This window comes from Danio aesculapii, chromosome 14 (assembly GCF_903798145.1).
Source record: "Danio aesculapii chromosome 14, fDanAes4.1, whole genome shotgun sequence".
In the NCBI taxonomy this organism is placed as follows: domain Eukaryota; kingdom Metazoa; phylum Chordata; class Actinopteri; order Cypriniformes; family Danionidae; genus Danio; species Danio aesculapii.
Window position 1 is genome coordinate 23,293,727 of NC_079448.1, and position 19,332 is coordinate 23,313,058.

Below are 19,332 nucleotides of genomic sequence, written 5' to 3' on the forward strand. Positions count from 1 at the left end.
ACCAATTCCCTGCCAACCCTGGACCCACTTAGGAGTGGACTTCGCTACTTACTTCCATCACAAGGGTATACCACCATTCATGTTGTTGTAGATTGCTTTTCAAAGTCCTGCAAATTAATCCCTCTGAAAGGTCTCCCTACAGCTCTATAAACGGCTGAAGCCCTTTTTCACCACGTCTTCCGGAATTACGGACTCCCCAAGGACATTGTATCAGATCAGGGTCCACAATTCATCTCCAGGGTTTGGCGGAAATTCTTCCATGTTCTGGGCATGACCATCAGTCTATCCTCCGGCTACCACCTGCAAACGAACAGCCAGACCGTGCGTAAAATTCAAGAAATAGACAATCATCTGCCAGATGACACCCTTTCAATGTGTTTTAGGATACCAACCATCCCTGTTCCTGTGGTCCAGCAAGACCTCTAAAGTGCCAGTGGTAGATCACTGGTTGCAAGAGAGGGAGAGGGTGTGGGACTCAGCTTATGTCCAGCTGCAGCGGCCAGAACAGAGGGACATCCACCTCCATCTGCCATGCCGCAAGCTGAGTCCCTGCTACATAGGACCATTCACCATGCACTCCCAAATCAACCCCATCACCTTTTGTCTCAACCTCCCTCCACAGTACCGTATTGCATCCACTTTTCACGTTTCCCTACTCAAACCTTATGTTGACCCTGTTTCTCCTCCCGCCACAGACCCGGAACCACACCCCCTCCCGACCAAGCCAAAGTCATTCCCCAAAAATATCTACCAGGTCAAAGAGATCCTCGACTCCCGGCGGCGGAGCGGCCGCCTCCAGTATCTAGATGACTGGGAAGTATTTGGTCTTGAAGAGAGGTTATGGAAACCCCGAGATGACATTCTGGACCCTACCCTCCTTGACAAATTCCATCGCCAACATCCTGATAAACCTGTTCCTCATGGACGTGGCCGACCCCGCCGCCGGTCCAGGGTGCCTTAAGTCACCCGTGGAAGGGGGGTACTGTCGCATCACCGGCTCGTTCCTGCTGCTCCAATTACCAGCCTCCCTCACAATCTCGTTCCCTCAGCTCCAATCTTCGCTCCCCTTCTACTGTCACCTCATCACACCCGAGCACTCTCACCTGAATTCTAATATGACACACCTGCACCAGCAATCACCATCCCCCATAAAGCCACCTCGATTCCAGTTGTTCATCGGCTGGAATCAATGTCATATGGTTCACCACACCTCCTCTCTGGTTCGCCGTCTTACGTGGATGTTTCCCTTCTCCTATGGATGTTTCTCCTAAACCTGTGGATGCACAAGCTACAATTAAGGGAATTGACTCTAGGAGAGTGTATTGCATGTAGTGGCAGATGGTCAAATATTTGTAACCTAGCCTATAATAAATAATAATTATTGTTAAAGCAAGTTATACTACAATCAGGTGATGTGCTCCATTGGCTCAATAACCTTAATTTTATTTTGTAGTGTGTGCTGTGCCGTGGTTTTCATATCTTGCAGTGTGCGCACATTTAAGATTTGAGTTAATAACATCGCCATGATGGTCAAAGAAATCTAAACATTCTTTTCACCCCAAAGCAATTTAATAGGGCACTATAAAGAAAAGAACTAAATGACTTAATTCTTATATTTGGTTAATTTTTTAGGCCTAGGGCTATACTTCTCACCATGTTTTGTATCTTTCCTAAAACATACAGTATAGTGTAAAAGCATGTTTATTACTAAGAAAACTAAAACAAACAAGCAAAATTATATTTTAATTGAACACATCACATCAAATAAGGTAGGCTACAGTACACATACAATACCATCCTATTGTGAAAAGTCAAAGCTAAAAATCTATGGTTAAAGCGCAACCCAGCAGCAAAACAAAGCTGATGGCGCGCATAGGTACCTCTGCGGTGGCGTTAAGAATGGCGGCAGAGGAAATGTTTTTAAATGGTTACATCTGTATATACTCTGGTGTTGTCTTCTCTTGATTATTGACTTTGACACACATACACCTACCTCCTGGAGAGTTCTTGATCTGATCAACTGTTGTGAAGGGTGTTTTCTTCACCAGGGAAAGAATTCGTTGGTCGTCCACCACAGTTGTTTTCCATGGTCTTCTGGGTCTTTTAGTATTGCTAAGCTCTCTGGTGCTTTCTTTATTTTTAAGAATGTTCCAAACAGTTGTTTTGGCCATGCCTAAAGGTTTTTGCAATCTCTATGATGGGTTTGGTTTTTTACAGCCTAATGATGGCTTGCTTGACTGATAGTGACAGCTCTTTGGATCTCATCTTAAAAGTTAACAGATTCCAAGTGCAAATAGCACACTTGAAATGAACTCTGGACCTTTTATCTGCTCATTGTAATTGAGATCAGAATCAGAATCAGTTTTATTGCCAAATGTGCTTCACACACACAAGGAATTTGTTTTGGCTACAGAAGCTTCCAGTGTACATAAAGTGACAAGTGACAACACAAAATAAATATGAAAAAAATAAAATAAAAATAAAAATGATAAACATTAAACAGATGAGGTTAGTCAAGAAACCTGGATGTTGAGTTGTATGTACAGATTGTTATAAATATACAGGTTATAAGGTGCTGTGTACAAGTGCGAATGTAGAAAGTATTGCATTGTATATTGATATAAGTTGCTGTGTACAAGTGCGTATGAGAAGTATTGCACATATTTATTGCACAGTAGGGGAATATTTAACTGTTCATAAGGTAGACAGCCTGAGGAAAGAAACTTTTCCTGTGTCTGGCTGTTTTTGTGCTTGGTTCTCTGAAGCGCCGACCAGACGGTAACAGTTCGAACAGGTAGTGTGCTGGGTGTGAGGCGTCCAGAGTGATTTTGCGAGCCCTTTTACTCACTCTGGAAGAGTGCAGTTCTTGAAGTTGTGCCAGTGATTCGTTCAGCAGTCTGGACTATTCGCTGTAGTCTACGGAGGTCTGTTTTGGTAGCTGAGCCGAACCAGACAGTGATTGAAGTGCAGAGGATGGATTGGATGACAGCTGAGTAGAACTGTACGAGCAGCTCCTGTGGCAGGTTGAACTTCCTCAGCTGACGAAGGAAGTACAGTCTCTGCTGGGCTTTCTTCACAATAGAGTCTATATTAATGTCCCACTTCAGATCCTGAGAGATGGTGGTGCCCAGGAACCTGAATGACTCTACTGCAGCCACAGTGCTGTTTATGATGGTGATTGGGGGGAGTGCAGGGGGGTTTCTCCTGAAGTCCACTATCATCTCCACTGTTTTGAGCGTGTTCAGCTCCAGGTTGTTGTATCTGCACCATAACGCCAGCCGCTCCACCTCTTGTCTGTATGCAGACTCGTCACCATTCTGGATGAGGCCGATAACAGTAGTGTCGTCTGCAAACTTAATGAGTTTGATGGAGGGGTCTTTTGCAGTGCAGTCATTGGTGTACAGGGAGAAGAACAGTGGAGAAAGAACACATCCCTGGGGGGCACCAGTGCTGATGGTGCGGCTGTCGGATGTGATTTTGCCCATTCTGACTAGCTGCTGTCTATCTGTCAGAAAGCTGGTGATCCATTGACAGACAGAGCTAGGAACAGAGAGCTGGGCCAGTTTGTACTCAAGCAGTGATGTGTTAAAGGCAGAGCTGAAGTCCACAAACAGAATCTTTGCATAGTTCCCTGGTTTGTCCAGATGTTGTAGGGTATAATGCAGTCCCATGTTGACTGCATCATCCACAGACCGGTTTGCTCTATAGGCGAACTGCAGGGGGTCCAGCAGGGGTCCAGTGATGTCCTTCAGATTTACTTTTGGAATTACTTTTGGACCCTTAACAAGTGGGTGGCACATATGCAAACTGTTGTAATTCCTACACCATTCACCTGATTTTGATGTAAATACCCTCAAATTAAATTGTATAGAGCCAAAAATGTTAGAATTGTGTCAATGTCCAAATATTTATGGACCTAACTGTATGTATTTTCTAGTTGTCATCAACATTCGGTGAACATTTCAAGTCAACAGCACCTTTAGAAATATGTTTTCTTAGAAAAACGGTGAAATACCTAATTGTAATAAAAATATATATATAAAAAAAAAAAAATATATATATATATATATATATATATATATATATATATATATATATATATATATATATATATATATATATATATTATTTAAATAGTTTAACGAAAAAATCATTTTATTCATTTTCAAGTGTTCAAACATTCTCTATTCCTGAAACTTGATGAATACCGAACCATGAATGCAGGCTTTTTAATCCACTGACCTTAAGCCTCTTTTCCAATACCATTCTCCACGTGCCCTTGTCCTCCTTCAAAAGTTCAAGAATGAGAGCAGTTTAACAAACACCTTTCAAAAGAGTCTACATCAGCGCTTTAAATATGTGCACGCTATCTATAAATTCATCCCCTGCCAATTAACCACACAATATAATTTTAATTACAAATTTGAATGAGCACAAACAGCAAGACCCAGTGAGTAAGAACTAGCATCGCTTGCAAGATCTTAATTAAGCGCATGTTTTGATGAATCTATTTTGGGCTAAAGCATTGATCAGACACTAAAATGAAAGAACAATCCTAATATTCAGACATGAATAATGATGGTTTGTCATTATTTATGCTTCATAGGTTTTAAAGTCAGTTGTTTCAGTGGATTTTGTGTCACTTGTGAGGGTACGACAAACAAGTTGCTAAAGTAAACATCACTATATTATTGCTAATACATACATTAAGAATTGTAATAAACATAATCGCTCTCTGTTACGTAATACAGGCTCCATTTTCCAGAAATTTCTTTAAGAAAAAGGGGAAACCTGACATTGAATGAACGATTTCATGTATTTTAAAGGGAAAGTTCACCCAAGTTCACCCTATTACTCACTATTTACTCACACTTGTAAGTTGTTATAAACCTTTGTGGTTCTTTATACTGTTAAGCACAAAAGAAGATATTTTAAAGAAAGCTGAAAAATTATAACCACTGACTTCCATACTAAAAAAAACACATACTACAGAAGTCAATGGTTACATTTCCAGCTTTCTTCAAAACATCTACTTTTGCCTTCAACAGAAGAAAGAAACTCACAGATTTGAAAGAAGTAAAGGGAGAATAAATGATGACAGGCTTTTCTGTTAAGTGTGAACTGTCTCTTTAATGTCTGATGTTGAACAAAAATGTGTATTAAATAAATAAATTTGCCATTCCCTCTTATGTTTTTTGTTTTAATATATTTGCTGAATACAAACAGTTGTACATGTACATTTTAAATGTATAAAAACATACATATTTATGGAAAAGAGGAAAAGATATATTTTTTATTTCTATATTTGTGTGTTTTTTGAGAACATTAGCCATCAAACTATTGCTAAAATCTCTCACTATAAATGTAATTTTCAGGTTCATAAAGGAAAATGGCAATAAGGACATGAAATCGTTGCAAAACAATATCAAATTGTGATCTTATATTATCACAGTAACATTACCGCAACTATATTATCAGCAGATTATCATCAGAGTCATGCCCGCATACAATCAAATTCATATAAACGAACATGCATAATATCACAATAACACAAAGAGTAGCAATCAGCGGCAGGATTTAATCAGGCGAGATAATGGAGCGATCTATTTCTGATTGCTATAGTTTTCCCTTCACAGCAAGAGCTTAGCATTACGCTAAAATTCCCCTACGTCACCGTATTCCCTAGTCATCCACACAGACCCAGAAATAGAGCGAGGGTTAACTGTGCCATCTGGGAGTAATTAATACTTAATTAGTGTGTGAGGTGTTGAATGCTCGTTAGGGGGACATTTGGGAGCACCTTTCGTCTCCTAAAAATATCCTGCGTTCTGGCAAAACCCTCCACAGGCAAACAGACTCGGAGCCGTTTACTGACATTGAAACACGTGTCCACTAGAAGACTGAATCATGAGATGGTAGTTGCAGCAAACAAACATTATTATTATTACAAAGCTGTTTTGTGTGTGTTTGAAACATCTTCTCAATGTTAATTATTCATTGGCTAAGTGAGTTGGTGGACAATTTTACACACGCAAAGCAGCCGATAACTCAGAAAACTGTGATTACACAGTGTAAAAAAATGCTGGGTTTCACACAATCGATTTGTGTTGGGACAATATGAACTTATTAATTTTCATACATTTAAGTGGATTGAACATAAAACATTTAAGTCGTCACACAAAAACTCAAGAATTGTGTTGTTGCAGCTCATTTTAAATAAGTAGTTTAAACAAAAAAGAAATGTAATTTTTCAACACAGGCTCATTCTGAAAACGTAGCCCTATATACGTCTTTGGAGATCACAAATTATGTAGCCAGAAGTATGTAAGGCTGCATTTCACCTTTAAAACATATGCTACAGGGTGGTATGACGCCGTTCCTTTTTACACTTTCCAGCTAACCGTTTACATCCATGTGGACGGCTTTTGCCGCTGTTTCCAGTTTGTCCAGTAGCTCTCATGTATGTTGGTGGACTTAAGAACCAGAGAGTAGCTGACCACGACATCAGAGTTTGATTCAGGTGCAGAACGGTTCCAAAAAGCGGGTAAGACAAAGACAGAAGCCAAAAAATAAAATCAACATGTAAATAACAGGGTGAAAATGTGGTAAAATCTGAAAATGTGGTAAAAATCAGGCGAGGGCTTTTCTTTTTCTGTATTGCTTTTTCAAACTGTCAGTTGGGCTTAGGGAAGAGGGTGGGCGGGTCAATCGTCGCTTTTGAAGACACTATTGGTTGGGTTTAGGGAAGGAGTCAGGTCAGTTGATCGGTCAGTCAGTCAGCCGACAGTGGCCTCTGGTGGATTTATGTGAGAACAGCAGGCACAAATGGCACTCGCGAGAGAAATTTGAGATCTCAAGATGCATACACAGCAGCCTCTGGTGGATTTGCGAAAACAAAAACTGCAAAAAAAAACCTAGCTCCTGGCACGTATTTAGCACTCTCCAGAAATGTATATAGCGGTAAATTTCAGAATGAGCCTGGGTTGACATTTTTTGAGTACATTCAAAATTCATAAACATGATCAAAAATCATAACTTGATGAATCGATTTGGAAAATATTAGTTATTTACATTAGTTCTTTTTCTAGGGAATATTTTAAAGTCTTTAAAAGTGACTTTAAAAAAGTTTTATTAGCATAATATAACAATTTGGTAATTTATAACAGTTCATTTACTACAAAATCATTCAATCATTAGTCCATTTAAAAAGTTAAAGCCACAACAAACTATGTTTGTAAAACGTTTTAAAATAAAATAATTCAGTATTACCTTAGGCGTTTGGAATAATTAAAGATTTAATTAATTATATTTAAAGGGCACCTATGGTGAAAAATCTTTTCAAGCTGTTTGGACAGACATATGTGCAGGTAAAGTGTATAGACTGTTAGGGGTGAAATATTATTTCATTGGGGTGAAATAAACACACCCAGTGCTTTTTTTTATCAATTTAACAACATAAAAACGGTGGACCAATTGGAGTGGTTTTCAGACCGACCGCAACTTGATGTAGGAGTGCGGTCCCCCCGCCCACCGAATTGATTGACAGCTGCGCATATTAACATGTCCTGGTAGTCACGTGTATAATCATTTCAACAAGAGAGGATGAGCGTAAAGCAACCGGGAATAAAAGGTCTGTTCAGTTCGCTAGGATCATCAATCATCATCAAATGTGATCAAGAGTGATTTTTACAAGTTTAAAATGTTTTAAAACAGAGCATGTGTGTAATGAATTACAGCAATTCAATTCAGATTTACTTCATCAGCACAGCCACGTGTCAGAACAATTATAAAAGAAGACGCTTCAATCCTGGTTTGTGGACGTTTAACCTGTATCATGTCACATTTTCGTGCAAAAAGAGTGCAAAGCTAAACACGCGCTCTGTCTGTCTGTCTGTCTGCATGTATGTGTGTGTGTGTGTGTGTGTGTGTGTGTGTCTGCTGCGCTGCGTGTGTGTGTATCTGTGTGTGCATGCGTGAACTTTGTAACGACATTGTGTGTGACTCATCGTTAAGTTGACTCAACACAACAAATGCATCAAATACCAATTGGTAAAGTTCTTACTGTAGTATTTCTCTCAAGCGCTACGTGAGATCAGCTTCCTTTATGTCTGTTTGTTGTCTGACGCAGCCGAGGGAGGAGATAAAGGCACGTAGAAACGGTAGGTGGGGCGGATTAGCCTTAAAGGTGCAGTACAACAAAACAGCCTCCTGGTGCAAAGGTATTATAAAAAATCTGATGGGTGTTTTGAGCTGAAACTTTACAGACATGTTCTGGAGACACAAAAGACTCATATTAAATCTGAAAAAAGGGGTAACCTAGGTGCCCTTTAAATGGAAACATCTGTATTTAAAATAAATTTATTAACAACTTTATAAACAATGGCTATACAAACACTTACAATAGCTATACAAATAACAACATTATGAAAATATACTTATGAAATATATACGAATATTTAGATCATTTTAAATTAAATTCATCCAGACTTTATATGCATGTTTATCTATGAATTCTAGTTGCATCTTGGGCCTTGCTCTCTGCTGTGACCATTTTTGATGTTAAAAATGTAAATCTGCAGTGTATCGAAGTGATTTTTAAAAACATTTTAAGTAGTTAAAAACAATATGTTGCATAAAATAATAATGTATTTAAAAATAAATCAGTAAAATAAGCAAAAAAGTAAGGGGGTTACCAAGGGCGATTCTAGGATTTTTAGTTTAGGGTCTATGAGGTATAATGAAAAAATAATTAATTATAATAACATATTAAAATGGTTGGCTAATACAATAGGGCTGATACTAAACTTATAGCAGTATTCCACTGTATTGCATCGACAGTGTATAACATATTTGAGTACTGAATAAGCGAAATTCAGGTCTTTTTTTATTTCACATACACACACACCGGTTTACTGTACAAACACAATTTTACTAAGGCAAGTACAAATTCTTTCTATATTCAAAAAAAGTCTAAAAAAACAAACAAATCTTTGCCACTTTTCTAATTGAAAATGACATAAAAATTAATAAAAAAGGAACCCTTACTCTAATTCTAATGCACATATTTCATGATCTGGGTTATTTGCAACATAATTTTAATACAAAACAACACATGATGTTTCTATCTCTGTCATTCAATCTGATATGCAGTTAAAATGAATACATTCACTTGTAGTGTTTCTGTCACTATCTTTATTCGCTTGTGTGCATGACTGTATAGTTAATGTCGCATGTGCTGTAATATGGTTTAATTGTGTTTAAAGCTAAATTTTACAATAAAACAGTGAATTGGGTAAACCAAAGCACTATAAAATTGACCAGCACGTTATCAGATTTTTTTATACAACTATTTACAAAATCATGTACACTACCTGACAAAAAGCTTGTCGTCTATCCAAGTAACAAAAAATAATAACTTGACTTCTATTTGATAATTTGGTATTAGAAGTGATTCACATGAAGAGCAAAAACATCTAGATTACACTTAATTTACCAAAATAAAGTATGAACATATTTAATTAGGACAGTAAGGTCTGACTTTGCTTAGACAAAAGTCTTGTCACTTAACAGAAATAATGTACAGTATAGAATATAAAGTCATGGTGCAGTGGAAAAAGAATTAATATTGTGTATAACTCCCATGAGCTTGGAGGACTGCATCCATATATCCATGCAATGACTCAAATAACTTATTAATAAAGTCATCTGGAATGGCAAAGAAAGCATTCTTGCAGGACTCCCAGAGTTAATCAAGTTTCTTTGAATTCATCTTCAATGCCTCCTCCTTCATCTTACCCCAGACATGCTCAATAATGTTCATGTCTGGTGACTGGGCTGGCCAATTCTGGAGCACTTTGACCTTCTTTGCTTTCAGGAACTTTGATGTGGAGGCTGAAATATGAAGTAACTCAAGAAACTATTGATCCATTTGGAAGTGACAAATATCTTCTAAATGTAAATTCTATCACTGTGTTTAGCCCATTAGCTTATCCTTGAGACTAACATACTGTTGTTAACATCTAAAAAAAACGCTATTATGATTTCTAATCCTTAGCCCCTAACACACTTCCTACTTGTTATTAAAGTTCCCACTTCTGACAGCACAATAACTCAGCAGACTAAAAGGCAGGTCACGCAGTAAACACCATCAACTACACATGCGATTGATGCTCAAATCACTTCATCAGGAAGGCAAAGACTCTGCGTTTCCATCAGTGTCTCAAACCTCAGCATAAGCTCCTCAGATCATCTCGCAGTTCAAAGCGGGGAGGGGGGGGGGAGCAAACGGCTCAAGACAGCTTTTAGCCTCTCCGTTTCAACAGCTGTGTGCCTTTGCATCTGTTTCAGGGTTTTCACACCGCTCTTCTGCTTTGCCTTTCTTTCCCTGCCAAGAGTCAAAATCCCTTTCATAAGAGCCGCAGGCGAGCAACTACCTCCACTGGTGAGAGACACTTAGTAAAACAATACAAGACAACCTTTTATTATCACGGTACCTCATTACTTTTTAACGAGTATAATCCTAACATGCTACTGCTGATGAATAATTTAAGGAGGAGCGTTCAGGCTGGAGTGACAGGAGAACAGGAGGGAAACTTACAAAGAGCGAGTCTGTGCACTTATAATTAAGATCGCTTCATGAAAAGTAGCTTTTAATTGCACCATCATTGATCCGCGCGAAAGGTGAGCCAAAAGCCTTTGATAACTAGTTAATAACACAGTGACATGAACACTGGTATCGTCAGCCGCAGCTCGTGCCCTTTATAGTGCTCTTTGAATCTGCGGTGAAATGGAAACGCACACTGATAACTCTCTCTTTTAGTCGTCTGTCATAAGAGACGGTTACAGCGCACAGAGGTGCCTGGGTTCACCTCACACTCATTAAAATCCAATACAAAACAATTACTGTTTCACCGACTAGATTTGGCTGTAAATTACATTGTAAATGGATGAGATTATGAAGGTGCGGGTCTGGAGGGGAAAATGTTTGTTTATCGACTGCGTTGTCGTCGTCTCGGAAGGAATATGAGGCCTGAAAGAGATTTTGGGAGGATTTTAGTGCATTGCGAGACCTTAAATATGGAAGATTTTGTTTTCATAAATCACTTGGAGGCCTGAAAGCACTGAGTCATAAGGTGAGCCGAGATACTGGGGTGAATGTGTTAAAAGAGGACTTGAGGATGAAAGGAAACATTATAGTGTAGTGTTGAGCCTCGGGCTTCATGGATGCTGTGTTTCCAAGAACTGCTTCCCGCTGCTGGTTTGGACACATTTACTGGCGTTCCTGCAGCATCTGAAAACTCTTGCTTTTATTTCTAAAGCTGTCTGCACTCTGAAAAAGAGGCATGGAAGCTGTGTATGAGAGGCTCTACACTGTAAAAAAAAATTATATATATATATATATATATATATATATATATATATATATATATATATATATATATATATATATATATATATATATATATATATATATTTAGACTTTTTGAAGAAGGTGGGGGGGTTGAAATTATATTATGTAATTATATGATGTAAATTTTTATTATTATTATTATTCTTTTAGATATTAACAGAAATTGAAAGAATACATTTCATCCTAAATCTTCTAAATTGTTTTTGTTTGAATTAAGCCAGATGTCTCCATAAACCAGAAGTTGCAGAGACTTTCAATTCAGTATGTTGATACACTTCAAACTGACAAAATATGATAGGGGGAGGGGTTTTCTTTTTGTGCATCGTTCCCAAGCGGCAACCTCCCGCTCTCCCTTGTGAAGCAAATACAAAAGTAACTGAATCTGCAATTCATTGAAATTCTGCTAGTCCTGGCTCCATAATAGAGTAGATTTCTATTGACCCCACTGTTAAAATGGCCAACTGTACAGCAGAAAAAAAGGTGTTTACAGCCTGGTACAAAGAACGATTTTGGTTCATATAGCTAATATTACCCTTTATGACAACTGTGACTTTTTTATAACTTATCCGTTTAGATTCTATTAAGTTATATTAAGTCTGCATAATTAAGGGCGTGGCCACTTGAGTGACAGCTAGGTCTCGCTGGTTGCCGTCACTTCACCTCAGCTGATTTCGGCTGATTAGCCACTGAACTCGGCATATACTGTACATCATATTTTTGTTTTGTTTTATGTGGCTTTACACAGTCAATTACTTTTTGGAATTATTTCTTACAATTATCAGATCATATGGCATGCTGTGTGCACTTAATTGTGCTCACAAACCATTCACGTGGCCTCCATTTCCCAGGTGAGTGAAATTATATACTTTTATACCATATCTATAAATGTATTTGTTTTATTTATGATCATTTATCACTTATATTTGTCTTTAGACCTGTAATGCACTCCAGAATCTGACAGGTTGATTAGCTGTAGGCTATAAAACAGTCGTCTGAAACGTTGTCATACAGTGTTATGCCTGGATTTCAAAAATAGCCTTGCATTTACTAACACAGGCTATATTTTGAGTGTTTGGAAGTAATTTGCGCTTTCCTTCTGTAAAAACATCATAAGAACAATGCTTAATGGCTCAATGTATTACAACAGTGTTTTTAAAAGACTAAACACTTTATTGATGTAGTACACAACCAAGCACATGTGGTCAGAACTCCAACGAATCGCAGGTAATGAAGTACTAAGCGTTTCTCCCAAACTCTCTGCTAGCAGGCGTCTGTAGCTCTGCCTCTTTGCCCTTGTTTGGTCATTTCTGTGTGGAGTTTGCATGTTCTCTCTGTGATCGCATGGGTTTCCTCCGGGTGCTCCGGTTTCCGCCACAGTCCAAAGACATGCGGTACAGGTGAATTGGGTAGGCTAAATTGTCCACAGGGTATGTGTGTGTATGAGTGTGTATGGATGTTTCTCAGTGATGGGTTGCAGCTGGAAGGGCATCCGCTGCCTAAAACATATGCTGGATAAGTTGACAGTTCATTCTGCTGTGGTGACCCCGGATTAAAATAGGGACTAAGCCGAAAAGAAAATGAATGAATGAATGAATGAATGAATGAATGAATGAATGATTGGCAGATGAATTTTTGCTTATTTCACTTATTATTTCTCAAAACAAAACAATATTTTTGTCTGTCTAGAAAATGCTTCTTCAAGAATTTTTAGATTTTTGGACTAGAAACAAAAAAAAAAAAACCTCTACACTGTAAAAGCAAACATGGTATTTAATTAAAAATAGTAAATTGACCTTAATCAGTTTTTATCAACCTGCTATTAACACTCACTTTTAGTAAGTTACTAGTACTTTGAGGTTGAAAAATCTTACCAGCTCAGTCTACTTGAGCTGGATTAATTTAGAAAAAGTAAGTTTATGACACTGTGGGCATGCGCAGATCAATCAATCATCCCCAACCAATCAAGCTGCTTCTTAAGGCGGGTCTTGGCGTGGCGGGATTCGAAATTTTGCAAACGATACGTCACATCTTGCCCGCAACTGACCGACCAGATGAAGCTGGATATCATTGAGCTGGACCTAAACATCGCTTCAACGGCACTTGTGATTTATCGTCAGCATAACAGCGATTCTTGTGCTTGGCACACTCATTTGGTGAGTAAATATTTTAATTTACTCTTGCGCAGATCGTTTTGTTTCTGTAAGTCAGCGCCAGTGTTTTGTGCCTGCTAGTAATGATGTGTGTAGTAATGTCGGCTAACGCTAGCTAACAATATTATGGACATAACGTGGCTATATTTTGATGAAACTTGGTCAATACTTTATTTTTTCAATCCATAACTTCCTCGGTATTGAAAATAGGTAACTTTCAATACTTATGTCACGTTAAAATTGAGGAAAAACTTTAGTGTAACGTTAGCAGTAACGTTAACGGTCGCTCGCGCCCACCTGCCATGCCGGTAACATTTATCATCGAGTACTGACTAGCAGCTAGCATGATGATGACAGACTGATCCCGGCGGTTTGGGAGTTTCCTGAGTTTTATAACTGTTGTTTGTAAGCTCAGGCAGAACATCAGATCAAGTCTGGATGTATCATTTTATTTTAAGATAGTCTGTAAAGACTATGCTAATTTTAGCTACCAACAATAACAGTCTGTGCTTATCAAAAACAGGATTACCACTGTGTGTCGACATATGATTGGGGATATCACCACAGTCAACTAACTTAATGTCATTTTATTTAACACTTCGCACTTTATAGTCAATATTCGTAGCTGTGCTGTTTCCATGTTTACCATAGTACCCACTACCCAGATCAGTCTTGGTACGTTACAGACAAGAGTGTTTACCTGTCTGAAAAGATCTTTTCACTCAGTTTATCATAGTCTGCTATGATAGGGAACATATTTGCAGGCATACTCAGTGGCTTACATTATTCTTTAAAGTCATCTTGTACATAATGTTCATTTTAATACTGGGAGCTGTCATTGTGGGTTATAGGCCTATGTTACAGTTTTCACATGTACTTGGTTGTGCTAAATTGTTGTATTTTTATTTAACTGTTCCCTTCCAGGCACAAGCAGATGGTGATCAATCCACACATTCCATAATCCCAGCAATAAAAGGTATTTTCAACTAATAACTGTATTATTATTATTATTATTATTGCATGCTAAAGTAAAAGTTATGCTTGCATCAGAGCAATTGTATTACAACAAAAGCTAAGAAAATCTTGTGTTGGAATTATTTCATTATAGTATATTTCATCATACAGAATATTTTGTGCATATTTTGAATGTCAAATATTTAATGTAATTAGTATTTCTGGACTGTCTTTATAGATACTGTGGGTTCGATTTATAGTCCATCATACCCAGGACTACAGTTCCCTTGATGTCTAAGCACATAAGTGAGTCATTTACCATTTACTTTTTGTACTGCTGTGTTCACTTGTCTTAAAGAAGTTCATTGATTAAAAGCTTGATAATTAGATTTTTGTAAGGATTTAGTTTTTCCTATAGCTCTGGTATTTCAAATCTGATACTGCATTTTAGTGTTTTTGTCTTTATGTTGCTAGGCTTGATGCTAAAATTATCTTTTCTTTCTTTTCAGATTTTCAAACAGTTATCAAAATGGACCAGAGGTTGTTACTGAGAGTCATCATCGCTGAAGATGATATAAGGAAGTTGACTTTAAATAAGAGACCACAGTCCATTGAAGAATTCAAAGTGCAACTGGTGGATAAACTGTCACTGCAGTATGACTTTAAACTGCAGTATGAAGATCAAGACTTCAATAATGCCCTCTGCAATTTGACTGAAATAACTGATTTACCTGAAAGAGCTACAGTCAAAATCATCCCTCTTGTGACTCTCCATTTAACAGCATTGTCATCACCCACCACAACATCAGACACTGAGGGCAGCACAGCAGACACTGAGATCCTTTCGCCTGTAGGAGCATCACCATCGCTAAGACAACAGTGGCCAGAGTTCTTTGACATACCCAATTTCTCAGTAGATATTGAGTATAGGCTCAGACAGGCAGATCTTGCCTATATGAAAGATGAAACACATATGACTCTACCACGAGATATGAAGCATGACATACTAGAAAAGCTTGCTGAGACGATGTACAGTTTCAAGGCTTACCCTGACGATGATGACTTCAGCAGTGTTGCAAAAGCACTGATTAGCAAACACCCCTGCCTCACTGAGCCTGGACCACACAGATGGTATGGCTGGAAAAATAGCCTTAAATTTAAGATGGCCAATTATCGCACAAAGCTTCGAAAAGCTGGATGTGAGGATGTAGCAATCAATGGAGGCAAAAGAAGTAAAGGCAACCCAGAGGGAGAATCCTCAAGCAAGAATATCAAGCGGCCAAGAAGAGGTGAAGCAAACTACCTGCCTAACTTACCTGAAGGACATGATGAAACAAGTCTAGAAAATGCCAGAATGGTTCTAGTGGAAGAAATGAAGAAAAAACAACCAAATGGCACTCTCATTTCACAAATGATGGACCAATCATTCCCACTACGCAGACAAGAAATTGTAAAAAAGGTGCCTGCTGTACAGAACATGGTTGAACGATGGCCAGCACTCTTCATAGAGAGACAGGTAAGCAATTTTTGTTCTCAACCAATAAAATAATGCAAATTAAAAATAAATTCAAGGTGTGTGACTAGAAATCCAAACACTTGTTGGAATGTTAATCCCTCTGCCACCTTTCCATCCCTACCCACTCCTCTCTACTTTTTCAGGTGTTTGCTGAGTTTAATAGAATCGCCAGTAAAAATCTTGAGGGAGACTTCTTTGAGGCTCTGGACCAGTATGCCCCACGTTACATTGAACTTTTCAAAACAAAAAAGGGAACTATTGGCCAGAAACTCAGGGAGCTGATGCAGCACATGAGCTGGATGGCAAGTAGGTTTATTTTGCTTTTGATCTGTGTGATAGTTCATCAATCAAGTTCTAAATAAGACCATCCAGACCAACCTATTTTATTTCCTATCTGCTTGTGCCTTGCAAATTACTCTGTTAACTGGTCTTTTCTCTCTCTGTGTATCATTAGACACCAGACGTCACAGTACTTCGCTCTGTTGTCCTCAAAGGCATTCCCATTTTACTCGGTGATGACTCCAGTGAATTCTACAAGACCTGCTCTGTAAGTACTTGCACATAAGAAAAAGTTTGGTCTTGTAGAACACTTAGAATTGAAGACCAGGAGACTTGGTTCTTTCTTTATTGAGAACACGAGCTGCTGCAGTTAAGTCTGATCAAGGCACAACAAAAGGGTTAAATATATCATATAATATTATTGACAAGTATACATTTCCATTACCAACACTTAGTGTCAGATAACTTAAAGACATTGCTATTGCCACAGTTTCTATGACTGCTCCACTGATTTCTTGTTGCAAATTTTACACACACACACCCACCAACCTAGAGGTGGACACACCCACACACCACACACACACACACACACACACACATACACACACAAACTTACTGACACGCTCACACACACTCACACATTCAAAAAGACTCACACACACACAGATTCAAACACAGACACACACTCGCACACACTCAAACACAGACTCAGACACACACACATACACTCAAACACAGGCTCACACACACTCACACATTCAAAAAGACTCACACACAGATTCAAACACAGACTCAGACACACACACACGCACACACACACTTTACCAAAATAAGAGGAATTAAAATGAAAACTAAAATTTACAATTTGAATTTGAGTTGTCACTATTATTGCATGAGCGTTAATAAAGAGCTTTTGTAAAACTATTTGTAGTTTCTTTCTCACGTTTGGCTTTTCATTTTAATATTGGCTGTCTTGCCTCGAGACTGTAGTGAAAATGAAATGTGAAATCACCAATTGCATTTTATTTTTCAATTTGACAGGGATGCACTGTCACCATGAGAATAAAATCATTTCATTTCATTCTCAATTTTGTCACACATTTTGCATACAGTTTTCTGTAATGAAATCGTTAATCTGGTTTTAATTTTCATTTTAGTCATTTAATTTCTTTAAATTTGGCAGAAAATGTCCTCCATAGATTCTTAAACATATTCTTAAATTTGTAATCCTACAGTCTGCATGAACATAAAACTATACCTGCGTTGACATATATGTAATTAAATATACATTTTGTACAGTGATTGATGTATTTTGTAGGTTGAAAAGTCAGTGTCACTCTTTGAGAATGTATAGACCTTTTTGTATCTCCATAGCTTTAGTTTAACCATAACAAATATATTTTGTTTGCTTTATTGTAACAATCCAGTGTGAAAACATATTTAAAACCATATTCTCTGATAACATTACAACACTAAAAAAGAATGTTTTAGAATAGCATAAATTGCAATGCTGAAGAATGTGTGTCTTTTAGGATACAGAGAGAGACGAGGCCCTAGAATGCATCACTGTTGGTGTGCTGACAGTTGTCAGTGAAGATGGTCCTCACGAGGGTCAAAGCTCAGTGGACCTCCAGCCCATCTCCACTGCCATCATTCTGGAGGGAGGTATTGTCATGGATCATATTAAAAACTTGCCTCAGGCAGTTTGTCTTTTGTTTGGTCTTACATATGCATTGCATTTGGATTACCCAAAATGCATGGCAAATACACTCAACTTCATTCAGACTGTGATGCTTGGACTGGGAAAGAAAAACCTCCCACCAAAACTGTTAACTCTGAAGAACAGTCTTCTGGGTTAGAACAGTAAAGAGCCGTCGGCTGTCAGATAGCACTTTGTAAGCTTTGCAGCTATTAATGTTCTCTTATCAGAGAAATTTGATGCTTTCATGCAACTCTTACTTATTTACGTTCTCAATGGAAAAAAAAGAATATTCCATTAAAGTCTACCATGTTATGCAGGTATGCTAATGGTGGAAATAGTGCCACGTTGTGTTGCAATGAGTTGTTAGTTGTTATTAGATGATAATGTCAGAAAATAACCTAGCAAGGTTATCCTGTTTACATTTTGTGTTTTGGGAAAACTTTTAATGATGTTTTTATTTGTGTTGGTTTAATCCTTGGACTGCTCACTTTGGGACACAAAAGTATTTGTTGTACTTTCGGTTTTGATCAGAAATGCACTGATTTTGCATGCACTGAAGTCGTCCTGTAGTTAGCTGTTTAATATTGGGAGACTGTTACATGCATACAATTAGCTCACAGAAATGTTTTTATTTTATTTTTTTTATATTTTTCCTTGTCATTTTATACAGTTAAATCAAACCACAACTTTGTTGTTTAGCTGCTGTTTTGTACTTGAATGTGCATTGAATAAATTTTGTAATGGAGCTGAATCAAACCAGTGAGTGTTCTTTTAAATTATATGTTTGTGTTGTGTTTGCCTTTATCACATAGTAACAGCAAAAATAGATAAATGGGGAAGAGAAAAGGCCACATGTTGGACCCAAACCTGGGCAGCTGCAACAAGGACCCATTAAAGGAAATTGGTTTCTTTAATTTAAGTGAACTTGAAAAATGAGTGAGCAGAACTGAAAGTGTTAAGTTGTAGGTATTTAGTAATTCTAAGTGGGGTTAAATTTATATCAAGCAATCCACACAAAATGAAAAAATTAAGTTAACACTAAGCATGGCTATTAAGTTACATGAACATAAAAAAACTGTGTTAGTGGTACTACTTGATTTAGTACTGCACAATTAAAAAAAACAAGCTTTTCTAACTCACTAATCTTAAGTTTACTTTGCTTAATTTTTTTGAGGCAACGAGTTTGCATACTTTTTTTAAGTAAGGTCAACTAATTACATTTTACAGTGTAAGAAAAGCACTTTTGCAGTGTATGACTTGTATTGAACATGTATTCTACACTGTAAAACCCAACAGTTAACTGTATCAAATGATATGACTG

At 37.7% G+C, this 19,332-nt stretch overlaps 1 protein-coding gene across 1 annotated transcript; it reads left to right on the plus strand.

Moving 5' to 3' along the window:
- The first annotated feature begins 13,219 nt into the window (after positions 1–13,219).
- LOC130240762 (uncharacterized) lies at positions 13,220–19,107 on the plus strand. The gene is made up of 7 exons (XM_056472400.1): positions 13,220–13,563; positions 14,485–14,536; positions 14,753–14,820; positions 15,024–16,030; positions 16,174–16,336; positions 16,485–16,577; positions 17,842–19,107. The coding sequence occupies exons 3-6, from the start codon at positions 14,805–14,807 to the stop codon at positions 16,544–16,546; spliced, it is 1,248 nt and encodes a 415-aa protein (XP_056328375.1). The 5' UTR covers positions 13,220–13,563; positions 14,485–14,536; positions 14,753–14,804; the 3' UTR covers positions 16,547–16,577; positions 17,842–19,107.
- The last annotated feature ends 225 nt before the right edge of the window (positions 19,108–19,332 follow it).

Bases quoted from the DNA above. Each gene is read 5' to 3' on its own strand.
- LOC130240762 (XM_056472400.1), top strand. The intron at 16,031-16,173 runs GTAAGCAATTTT...CTACTTTTTCAG, and splicing joins CACTCTTCATAGAGAGACAG to GTGTTTGCTGAGTTTAATAG. The intron at 16,337-16,484 runs GTAGGTTTATTT...GTGTATCATTAG, and splicing joins GCACATGAGCTGGATGGCAA to ACACCAGACGTCACAGTACT.